At 45.4% G+C, this 11810-nt stretch overlaps 1 protein-coding gene across 1 annotated transcript in view; it reads left to right on the top strand.

Annotated features, from left to right (window-relative positions):
• The first annotated feature begins 2371 nt into the window (after nt 1–2371).
• RAPGEF5 (Rap guanine nucleotide exchange factor 5) overlaps nt 2372–11810 on the top strand; it is a 165012-nt gene continuing 155573 nt past the window's right edge. Inside the window, exon 1 of the mRNA XM_027684636.1 lies at nt 2372–2567. Within this exon, the coding sequence (XP_027540437.1) occupies nt 2388–2567 (180 nt within the window). The 5' untranslated portion in view covers nt 2372–2387. The remainder of the gene's footprint in view (nt 2568–11810) is intronic.

The raw sequence follows: 11810 nt of genomic DNA, 5'->3' as shown, positions 1-11810 counted from the left end.
TGGTTTTACCCCAGTCTGTCACATTAAGTCCCACTTTATTGAGTTGTCTGACTGCTATTTGTATTGTAGCAGTGCCTAAAGACTCAGACAAGGAACATGGTCCTTTTGTGAAGCCCATACACTAAGGATCCATTATTATTTTGGGTGTAGATACACTTCTCTTCATAATTACATCCTGAGCTGTGACAAAGTGGCTGCCAGGCAACACATCTGTCAAAACTACATTGCAGGGCACTTGGAAAGCACAAATCAAGTGAAATAATAGAAATGTTTGGACCACAAGGTATCACAGAGAACAGCCAGTGCTTGTCATATTGCTCATATGTGATCAGCCTTGGCTAAGCATCCTTATGTCATAATGCCCTTTGTCCTTGCAAAAGGGTTGGTGCTGGTGTTACCAGTTGGGGCTCCCAGATCTCTCTGGTGTTTTGAGGTCTGCAGCACACTTTTTTGTCTAAGTTAGGGCTGCCATTCTCCTATCCCTTTTCTGTGTTTTGTGTCAGCAATAGGCATCATGTAATGGGCCATATCACTCCGCTAAAACAGGTGATTATTTTTTACACTTGACCTTTCAGATCTGGCTAATGTAATGGACAATGAGTGTTGATACCAGCAGGAAAGAGGTGGTGGCAGAATGTGGCTGGAGCAAACCCTGTCCTTTACAAGAGTACTGTGTTGGCTTGATTCATGCTGCTCATCAAATCAGGCACACAGGATGCAGTTAAGCTGATTTAACGACAGACGGCTACTGAAAGGAGCAGTTCTGCTTTACCTCATTTCCAGGTTTCTGCTTTCCTCAGTCCTGCAGCTGTGTGGTCACAAGGTGGATCAATTCAGCTGTCTGCCCAATGGAAAAGTCATTATTTTCTGAGGTGTTATTTTTCCACCAGATCAATCAGCTGAATAGAGTCTGATGGTTACCAGATCCCACGTAAGGGCTGCAAAGGGAGTACACACCATGCGTTGCAGGTAAGATCACCGTTTCACAGCAGCCTGCTGTCAAGTCAGTGTAGCCAAATGGCCAGGCTGCTGCTGCTGCATTCAGATGCCACACTGTTGCTGGGAGGGGCTATTCTGTGTCTCAGAACCCCTGACACAGGTTGAGCACATCTGCCATCTTTCTACTATAGGTGCCTCTGTAATCCCAGAGAAGCTGGTTTAAGGAGCACATTAGTGATGAAAAAAACCTATTCCTTTTTTTCCTCAAGGTTAGTTTCATGGTTAAGCCCTGTGGGGCTGGAGGAGTACTAGGGTCAGTCCTGTAACCAATGGGACCTCTTGGACCTTGGGACAAGGTAACGTGGCTGTGAGATTGGCTTGATTATAATGTCATTTACTGAGACATTTAGGCATTCATGAATTCAACCTGGATGAGCAGGTCAGCCTTATTTGTAGCTCTGAGGCAGAAGATGTATGTAAGGGAGCCCCATATTGCGATCAGCTCTCATCTAAATAGAAGAGAATAGAGTCTGACAGAGAGAAAGCAATAACTGTACCAGAAAGCAATATCTGTATCAGAAAAGGCTGATTCCAGAGACTTAAATAAAGCCCCATAATTCATGGAACTGAAGGAATTGGTTTCTGGCATCAAGGGCTCTCTTCTAGGGATTACCTGAATGACTGGAAGCAAGTCATTGACCTGAACGGCTTGGTTTCTCCAGTATCAGTGCTGTCATGGAGGATGAAACACTTCTTTGACTCAAGAATCCACTGCAAAAGAAACTGAGAATGTCTTCAACCCTTGCAAACATAAATAATACCTCTGGATCATAGGGTGATTCAGGCAAGTGGGAACCCCAGGAGGCTTCCAGCCCAGGCAGGCTGAGTGCTTGGGAGGGGTCACACCAGGCTGCTTGGGGTTTCCTCTAGCCTGGTCTTGGCAGCCTCTGGGAGGAAGCCGAGGCCACCCGGGTCCGGAAGGAGCCCGAACCCCTCTCGTCTGGGCTCGGACCCGCCGCCTTTGAGCGGGCTGGCCACTGTCCTCCCTGTTCTCACCGCGGGTGCGGGGTCTGTTCCAGGCGGTGGGGCCACGGCTTAGGCGGCGGTCCCTGAGCGCAAAAGAGTTAACAGGACTTTCTGCCTCTTCCCGCCCGCGCCTCCTCCACCCTCCTCATTACCTGCACTTTATCACCGCGGGAGCCGCGGCGCGGGGCGGGAGCGGTGGAGGCCGGCGGGGTTTCCTGCGCCGCCCGGGGCGGTGGGGCCGTGGCGTGGGGAGGAAGGTGTGCGGGCGGTGCGTGCGAAGGAGCGCCTGACCGCCCGCCCGTGTGCCTGCCTGTGGGTGGGAGCGGGGCTGGGGCTGGGGCTGGGGCGACGCGAGGGGAAGGCGGGCAGGCAGAGCGGGAGGGCGAGCGGGTCTGCACGCCGCAGCCCGGCAGGGATGCGGCATGGCCGTGGGCTCCGTGAAGATGCCGTCGCCGTGTGAGGGCGCGGAGCTGGCCCGAAGCTGGAACCCCGGCGGCGGAGCCCACGAGCCGGTGCAGCTGCGGCAGAAGCTGCGAGAGCTGCCCGCGCTGCTGCGGAGCGGGCTCACACTGCGGAGGAAGAGCGCGGCCGCCGCCGGCCGGGTGAGTCAGTGAGAGAGCGAGGGAGTCCGCGGGCGGCCCGGGCAGCGCCCCCGGCGCCTGCCCGGGGGGCCGCCCCCGCCCGGCCCTGCCCTGCCCTGCCCTGCCCGCCGGGCCGCCGAGCGGGAGGCTGCGGGCTGTCGGTGCTGGCCCTCTGCGGGGGGCGGGCGGGGACGGAACGAGGGAGAGAGGGAGGAAGGGAGGGAAGGAGGATGCCCGGGAGGCGGCGGGGCGGCACCTCGGCAGTCCCTGGGAGAGGGTGCCCGCGGGTGGCTACGGGCTCGGCCCACCGCTGCCAGCTCTGATGAAAAATGAAATAACAGGAAGGGTGAGCGCGCGTCCCTGTCCCATCTCCGGGTCCCTCGCGTGCCCTTTCCTCCTTTTCCCCTGCTCTGCGCTGACAGGAGGTACAGCGCGGCTGTGCCCGGACACCAGTGCACACACGTGCTACAGCAGCGAATTCCAGCGTGCCCGGGAGAGTGTGAAGCCGGCATGGACACAACCCGGCCCCCCGGCTCGCGTGCCTCCGGAGACTGAGGCCGTGGGATCAGATGGGCATCGCGGAGATCCCTAGCCGAATTTCACTCAAGTTCACACATTTTTCAGAAGGCTGGTGGTGCGATTTTGTAGGTCAGGCAGTGCTCCGGTGAAGTACAGCCTGACATTCCTGTGGCTGGGAACTGTGGTGGCAAGCGGCCACTCGCTCTGAGCTCTCCCTGTTGTGACTGGAGCCATATCGGGGGGCGGCATTGCCATCAGGTCAATGACGGGTCGATCAGGTCAAACCTTACTTGCAGGCCAAGGCTGGATTGCAACCCACCGCCTGAACACTCTAAATGAAAGGGTGGGTTTACCTGCATGGGGTTGGTTTTGTCTGTGCGAGCTGCTGTGTGGTTTTGGTGCACTGATAAATACCTGTGCAGGAAATTAGCGGAGGGAGGTCCGCGTGGTGTGTGTTTGTACCCTCATCAACTTTGCAGTACTTTGCCCATGTAAATAAATGCTTTCTCTGCATAGGGAAGTTGTGAAATATACTAGGGTGTGAATTTCAAACTTCCTGGGTGAATGCTTTGTTATGAAAAGGTATACATGCAAGGAAGATTAATTTCTTTCCTCAAGGACATTCAACTCACAGAATAAAGACTAGTCTGTATGGAGATGCCTAATGATTTTTATTGTCACGTAAATTAGTAATTCACCTGACAAGTTGTCCATAAGAACACAGAGCCAAGTGGATTCAGTTAGTTTTAAATAGCCAGGTCTTGCTCTGCTCTAAGAAGATGTTTGCAACAGGCATCTTTCTTCCAACAAAGATGAGTCTTTTCCTGAATTGAGTGTAGTTTGTTCCACTTTAAAAGCATACTACCAAAGAAGTGAAGTGTGCAGGGAGGATGAAAGAAGCAGTGCAGAACTGCTGCTGGTAACAGCGTTCATTTGCAGGCAGGTCTGAAACACTGCTTTAGCAAAACAAATTCATGAGGCTTCAGGGAGACACCATGCAGAGCAGCCTCAGGTTTACTCTCATGGCTATTCCTCACCACTACTGAAAGCATTTGACAAGTAAGCAGTACAGCAGTTACTCTGTAAATATTTGCAGTGGGTGAGTTGACATCCTGGTGAGAAGCCTGGGTAGCTCCTGGGTCATGCAGCTCCTCATTTGTGCTTGCTGAAGCCTTGGTCCCCTCTTGTTTCACACAGTCCCAGCTGATGTTCTGTGTTACGGATCAGCAAACACAGTGTGACAGATTTACTGGTGGTATCACCTATGGCTTCTCCTCCCAGTACCCTGTGGGTCATCTTGTGAAGTTTTTATTGAACTGTCTGTCCTAGTAGAAAGAAGACTGGAGGGAGGATAGTGAGTTTGTAAGATGGTCTGGGGTCAACCCAGCAGATTTTCTATTAGGAAGAAATGCTTTAATGTGAGGATGGTGAGGCACTGGAACAGGTTGCCCAGAGAAACTGTGGATGCCCCATCCCTGGAATTGTTCAAGGCCAGGTTGGATGGGGCTTTGAGCAACCTGGCCTAATGGAACATGTCCCTGCTGATGGCAGGGGAGTTGGAACTAGAGGATCTTTAAGGTCCTTTCCAACCCAATCCATTCTGTGATTCTGTAATCCTATATCAGTGGGCGATGTTGCATGGAGGTGCTGTGTGGCACCAGCAGGACCTTCAGACCAGTGTCTTGGTCCTGTGTGGAGAATGGAAATGCTGTGCTCTGCCTTCTCTGGGTTTGCAGGGACTCTCCTGTGAGTGGCTGGTGGGGTGTTCTGAGGGGCAGGTCATATTAAGAGTCCAGCAGTGTTGTCGATTCACTTGTTCCCTCTGGAGACAAAGTGGGCACCTGGAATGCATGGAGGCTCTCTCCCACATGTGCTATTCTTCAGGGAGCAGTTTGTTTCTGCTAGTAGTACCCTGTGTTGATTCCTGTCTGCCCTATGCATGTGTCTTTTCCCCTCAAAAATGGACTTTTAGGGGCATGACACTTTTCCCATATTTCTATTTAATATGAAGAATAACTTAAACCCTCAAAATGACAGTATTTGGGAGAGGAAAGGGATATGTTAGAACAGTAAAATGCACCATTTTTTATACTTTCCCTTTTAAACATAACTCTTAAATTTAAAAAGTCTTAAAATAAGGTTGGAGAAAGGTCGAGTAACACAAATATGAAACAAAGATTCCTTTTTTTCCACCTCAACAAAATATTTCAAGTTAATCCAAAGTTAATTTTCCAAGGGTTTTGTTTGCTTATGAAAAAAAAATAGTCTGATCTTCCTCTCCAGTGACTTTTTCTTTGTGCTTTTTTTTGCTTGTTCAAACACCAAGCTGAGAGTCTTATTTGTCCAGCTGGTTTCACCAGGAGTGTTGCTCACTTAGGTGAGCTGTTTTCAAGTAAATGCTGACCAGTTGAAATTCTGGCTTGTTTAATTTCCTAGAAAAATATTATGACCCCTGAACAGGGGGTCTGCTTCTGATGCTGACTTGCTCAGGGACTGCCTGCAGTGCAGTTTGATTCCACATCTATAAAGCACAGATAATCTGCATGTGTGCATGCCTGAGGACTATGGATAATAAAATATAATGGAAGTGTTAAGGGTACTATAATTGTTTTAAGGATGTTCTTCACTGCATACTGTTCAAATACTTCCTGTGCTCCAGGGGGAAGGAAAGCATTGGGTAGTAGAGGGTAGTATACATTACAAGAACTGATTACATTTTCCAAAGCAGTATGGGTTGGAATAAATTTTTTAATCTGTTTGGGTCTCTGAGTCCTTGGCCCTTGGCACTAGATTATCTGAAAATTGTGACCGGAGATGGGGATAATTGAAAATACAGTGTGACAAAATAAAATTTCCTTTTCGGTTCAGTGACCCCCAAAACTGGAGAACAGGTAGGTATTTTTTGCTTTCTGTGTTGGGATACATCCAATACTAATACACATAAAGAACTTGGAGGTGGAAAAACAGCTTGTAGAAAAAGTTGTAGCAACCATCCTACCTGGATGTTTCTATGCTATGTACTGAATACACTCTAGTACACTCCACTGCTTCAGTCATTTAGATAAACTAACCTCCAGTTCCTTGGCTAGAGAAGCCCAATATTTTTTTTAAAGCTCCTAAACTTCTAACTGGATGTTGGTCTTGTCCTTGAGGGTGTTTTTTTCTTAGATTCAGTCTTAGGGCAGGCACAGCACAGAGACCCAAGATGGCACCAGTGATCAGACTGCACTTGCACAGTGAGCTGTGAGTAGGTTTTACTCATCATCCTCTGCTTGGAGGTTCTTTATTTCTGCTGCAGAAAATAGCAGAAAATGACCCAGTCTTTTGCTGTGGGAGTTGAGTATGTGTTAGAGCTTGTGCAGAGGCAGAGGAGGGATCTGTTGTAGTGGGTCATTGTGCCCTGTGGGACTGTTCCCCTCTGCCACGTCCTTTCTCAAAATCTTTGGAAAGACCCTTCTGTTTTCCAGTTGGCCTCCTTGAGTTATGTGTTAAGTGTACATGTAGTAAGCATGAGTACTTTGCTTGTGAACTGTCTTTGCTGCTCTTCCTGGTGCCTGCTGAAGATATTTTCTTCTCCTCCCCTTTTTCTTGTAATTAGTGATGAAATACAGTCCCCTGCCTCTGGAAGCACCAGCAGTGAGGTCCTGCAGGCACATTAGTGTAGCAGTCACTCCATCATGCCAAAAGTCCTTTTCACCACACTCAGCTGCACTCTTAATGGAGCTAATGCTGCTCCTGAGAGAGCAGAGAAGTGCTCAGAAGGAGGAGGAATTGCCTTGCACATACACAGACACACACATTTTTAATCACCTCTTGTGCTTTCTGGGCTTATATTTACACACAGATAAATACTGTTATATGTGAGCATCGATGTTGCTCTTTCTCACAGTGTCAAACCCCATTACTCTGATAGTGTGAAAGATCTTGCTGTTTGGTGCAAACCTTCATCGTGGGATGTATCTTTTGGCTTGATGGAAGTTGAAGAGATACTATGACTATTTTTTCTTCTGAGACCCTGTAATTACTTTTGTGAAGTTCCTAGAGGTCTTTGGCCAGGCAGGTGTTCTCAGACTGTCTTCACCTTAGCTCTACTTTGAACAATTACTTTGCTGTATGTTTATGTCAGGATGTAAACTGACTGTAGGGTTACGGGTTAAAAATAAACCACAGGAGTTAGGGTACAGCTGCTAAAAGTCTTCATGAGTTCAGGGTGAGACTGGAGAAGTTCATGGAAGAGAAATGTATTGAACATACATAATCCTCATCAGGCACAGAAGGTTCCTAAGCTGAAAATAGCTGGAGGGTTGGAGAGTATTAGAGATATCTATCATATATTCTGGCACTAGCAGTTGTTATGCTGTTGGAGACAACTCTTCTTTAGCAGGGGAAAAAAATCAAACTATATGCAATCTGTTTTAATTAAATGAAGTACCCGAACCTCTCAACCTACATTCTGCTAAGCTTTTCCTCATTTCTTGTTAGAAGCTTTCGATTACAAATGTCATTCATGTAGCTATTCTCTAATCAATTCATTTGGCAATTGAGGAAACTCTAGTGTTGTCAATGAGGTTTTTGCCAGGACATTGGAAATTGCCTGCTGGAAATACTCAGAATTTCCAGTCCTTCTTTCCATGACTACAGTGTGGTGGTAGTTGACAGTTACGTTTTGATTGAGCCAAGCATATAGATCTGCCTGGTACCCAGGTAAAATCTCACAAACGACTGACATTTATGGCAGCCCATATCCTCGTTGGCAGCTTCTCATCTTCATAGTGCCTGAGTGACCTTGTATTTCATGCTGCTGAATTACACTCTTTCCCTAATATTCCAGTTCTTGAAGTCACCTAATCTTCCTGTATGACGTTCTGTTTATGTAGGTTTTGACAATACCTCAAATTTTGTGCCATCAACACATTTTAGTAGCATTTTTATGCTCTTTTGACCAGTGCTGTTAATGAGAAGACAGGAAAAAAATCATGAGAACAATTTCTCTATGTTTGCCTATGTTTATATATACTATAGAGGCTTTAAATTTGACATTTCTTCTACATTAAAAAGATGCAGTGTTGTTTTGTGTAGATGCTGTACTGGTTGAAATCAGCATACAAAAATGCTGGATTGGCTCAGTGGATTGAAAGTTTTACTGTCAGAAGTATTATCAAAGTTGACTGTTTGATACTGGTGACATTTTGATTTCAAGTCTGCCATAGAGGTTCTACTCAGTAACTTAATACCCCCATCACTTTGCAGTTATTATGTGACTAAAAATAGTCATGGTATGTAGTCTTGAATTTTTCCTATTGTAATCAGGGTTATTATGTATTCCTGCTAAATGTATTCGATTAAGATAATTGTCTTTCACATATCATATGCAGTATCCTTAAACTTGTCAGGTCTGTGACTGGTGACACATGAAATATTAAGCAACGAGTAAAACAGCTTTAGCAACAGTGACCATGGTAGATGATGGGGAATTTCAGTGTCTCTTGTGTTTATTTGCATAATTTGCTTCATAGTCAGTGTTCAGTGAATTACTAAAATGAGAATACTTCTTAATTAGGCCATGTGTTATGACATCTGAAAAATTGTGCCTGAGTTTGATTAACTACAGTTGAATAAAATGGAAGGCAAACACACATTTGTGTCCTAGGAAGTAACCTAGTATGTTTTGCAGAATGCAGAGTTATTTTTCTTCCTGAGGCTGGGGATTAGTCTGATTGCCAGGATGATGCCCACTACCTGTGGTCTTACACTGGCAATGGGAGTGAGGCTGGCAATGCCTGGACTGACATCTCAGCTGCTTTCTAGCATCCTTGGGAAGGCCCAGATGCAGCACTAGCTGGTGCCGCTGGCAACGTATGGGCAATAGATACCATCATGTGGCTTGTGTTCATGGAGGCTGCATAAAATTGACATTGATCCCTTGAAACATAAAAAATGCAGCAGCTTGCTTTAAACTATGGGAGAGGTTCTGTTTCTTTTCTCTGTTTTGATCCAGAGCATATCCTGATAAGTCCCTCTTTGACCCACAGTTGCCTACCATAAACCACAGACTTGACTGCAAATTGAGCTCAAGCTGAAAATATACCTTGAGCTCATTTTGCTTATGCTCAGTCTTTAAGTGCTTTTTGTCTTGATTGGTAGTAATGCCTTCAGTTAAGGACTCCAAAAGAAAGTATTGATCAGCCTTGTATGTTTTTTATAATTCTGGTTGGACAAGGATCTCACTATTTTCACTTTTGGTTTTGCTCCTGTTTCTAAGGGATATAGTCTGCTGATCCTCAGATGTGGTGCTGCTCTGTGTGGCTTGGAAACCTATCAGAGAAATCTATGTAGGAAGTAATATCAACTCCATTGGAATTAAAAGGAATGTATTTGTGCATTCGCAAAACTTCTGCTAGTGTTACATCTTGTTGAAAATTTTGATTTAAGTGTGAGCTGATTGTCCCCTTAGTTACGTACTTACAGGGAAATAAACAAAATTTACTTTGTGAAATTGTATACTTTAATTTGCTTGGTTGCAAACCTGTATTATTGGTTAATTCACTCTAGATTTCCCAGCTGCCAGGATGAATGAACAGCACTGTACAATTATGACAAACTCCATTATGATTTGTATTCAGCTGTTGTTATTTGTATGTCCCCAGTGGTTTGAATTCCGTTCGCACTGTGAGGAAATTGCAAAACAAGCTGTGCATTTTTATGCTGATGAAAATGCTGAAAATAGACAATGATAGCTTTTCAAAAGGGGAAAAGGAAAAAATAGGAAAGCAGAATATGCCATCTTTTCAACCTAACTCACAGAAACCATTGTAATAAAACAGATTTATGCTGATTACGAAACAATTAAAGTAACATTTTACATATAGGAAAGGAAGGTCCTTGTTCTTTATACTTATGCTATGTAACTTCATACTTGTACAATGTAACTTTATACTTATACTATGTAACTTTATATTTATATTATATAACTTGCTTATTCATTTCCAGATGAAGTGTTCCTGCCCACCTGTGGTGTCTGACCTTGTCCCGGGTGGGTGCTGGGTGTAGCAGCCAGTGTATGAAGTGATGATGTTCAGTATGCAGACTTTTGGTCTGGCTCTGCTTAAGTACTTGAGACTTCAGATGGGTTTCGCCACATTTCTGTGCCTGATCATCGGGCACCCAGATGCTGTAGGTCTGGTCATACAGTCATCTCCTTGGGATGTCAGTCATTTTCTGTTAGGGGTTCATATTAATGCCCACAAAAAGAGCCTTAATGTTGGTTGGGGCTCAGTATGGTGCTGTAGGGCTGAAAATAAAATGGGACACCTTTTAACTCTGGACAGAGTGAGAGTGCCCTGTTCTTCTGTAGTCTTCTAGGGCTGTCTTAACTGGGCCACCCGTACATTGCTCTGCTCCTGTCCACAAACTCCTAAACGTCTTTTTCCCCGAATCAGGCTATGCAGGTCCTGTAGGGTTCATATGAATGGATCCATTTCAGTGGAATATTTTATTTTGCTCTTTAGTATCTGCTGTATAAACTTTATCCATGACTTTATCCTTTTGATTTAAACAATTTTCATTCTATCTGTGCTTTTGACATGAGTTTAAGGATAAAAAAGAAGTAATCGGGACTCTAAAGTTAAAAGCCATGGAAACAGGATTTGAATATTTTGAAATTCCAAGTATAAAAGGCAGTAGCTATTCATAATTGTCACTGTGTCTTTTATCTCAGTTAATTTATGGCTTGGCTAGTCTGACCTTGCAAAATGATCTTGTATTAAGCTAGGGTCAATTATTTATTTAATAATTTTAATCCTATGGTATACCATTTCCTCTGATCATTTCCTTTTTCACAAGGTATTTTCCAGGAGAGAATATTAGAGAGAGGCTAACTGATTAAAAGTCAATATATTTTTTATGGTGCAAAGAGAAAATATTCTGCTGATTGGAGGAGAAGAAAACTCTTCAGTCTATAAATACCAGTGGAGCTGTATTCATAGTATTAGTAAGGATCCTTTGCCTTCAGTTTTGGACCTGAATTAAATCTTAAAATGCCAGATGATTTCTAGTTTTCCTTTTTAAAAGATTGATTGTGAGGAATGCATCTTTCTTTTTTTTCCCCCTTGTTGGTGAGGAGGTGGCCTTTCTTTCCTTCCTTCCTGAACCTCATACCTAAGTCTTTATGTGACTGAGATGTACGTGTGCTACATGAATCGCAGAATCCCGGAATATGCCAACTTGGAAGGGACTCACAAGGATCATTGAGTCTAACCCTTATCGCTGCACAGGACCATCCCCAAGAGTCACACCATGTGCCTCAGAGTATCAGCCAAATGCTCCTTGAACTCTGTCAGGCTGGCGCTGTGACCACTTCCCTGGGGAGCCTGTTCCAGTGCCCAATCACCCTCTGGGTTAAGAACCTTTTTCTAATATCCAATCTCAACCTCCCCTGACAGAACTTCAAGCCATTCCCTCAGGTCCTGTCACTGCTCACCACAGAGAAGAGATCAGTGTCTGCCCCTCCTGTTCCCCTCACGAGGAAGTTGTAACTGCAGTGAGGTCTCCCCTCAGTCTCTTCTTCTCCAGGCTGAACAGACCAAGTACCCTCAGCCGCTCCTCATACAGCTTCCCTGCAAGGCCCTTCACCATCTTTGTTGCCCTCCTTTAAACACTCTCTAACAGCTGAATATCTTTCTTATATTGCAGTGACCAAAACTGCACACAATATTCAAGGTGAGGCTGCCCCAGTGCAGAGCAGAG

The sequence above is a fragment of the Neopelma chrysocephalum genome, unplaced genomic scaffold (assembly GCF_003984885.1).
Source record: "Neopelma chrysocephalum unplaced genomic scaffold, ASM398488v2 Primary Assembly neopelma1_67, whole genome shotgun sequence".
In the NCBI taxonomy this organism is placed as follows: Eukaryota; Metazoa; Chordata; class Aves; order Passeriformes; family Pipridae; genus Neopelma; species Neopelma chrysocephalum.
The sequence above is the reverse complement of the archived record's forward strand: the minus strand, read 5'-3'. Positions and strand labels throughout refer to the sequence as shown.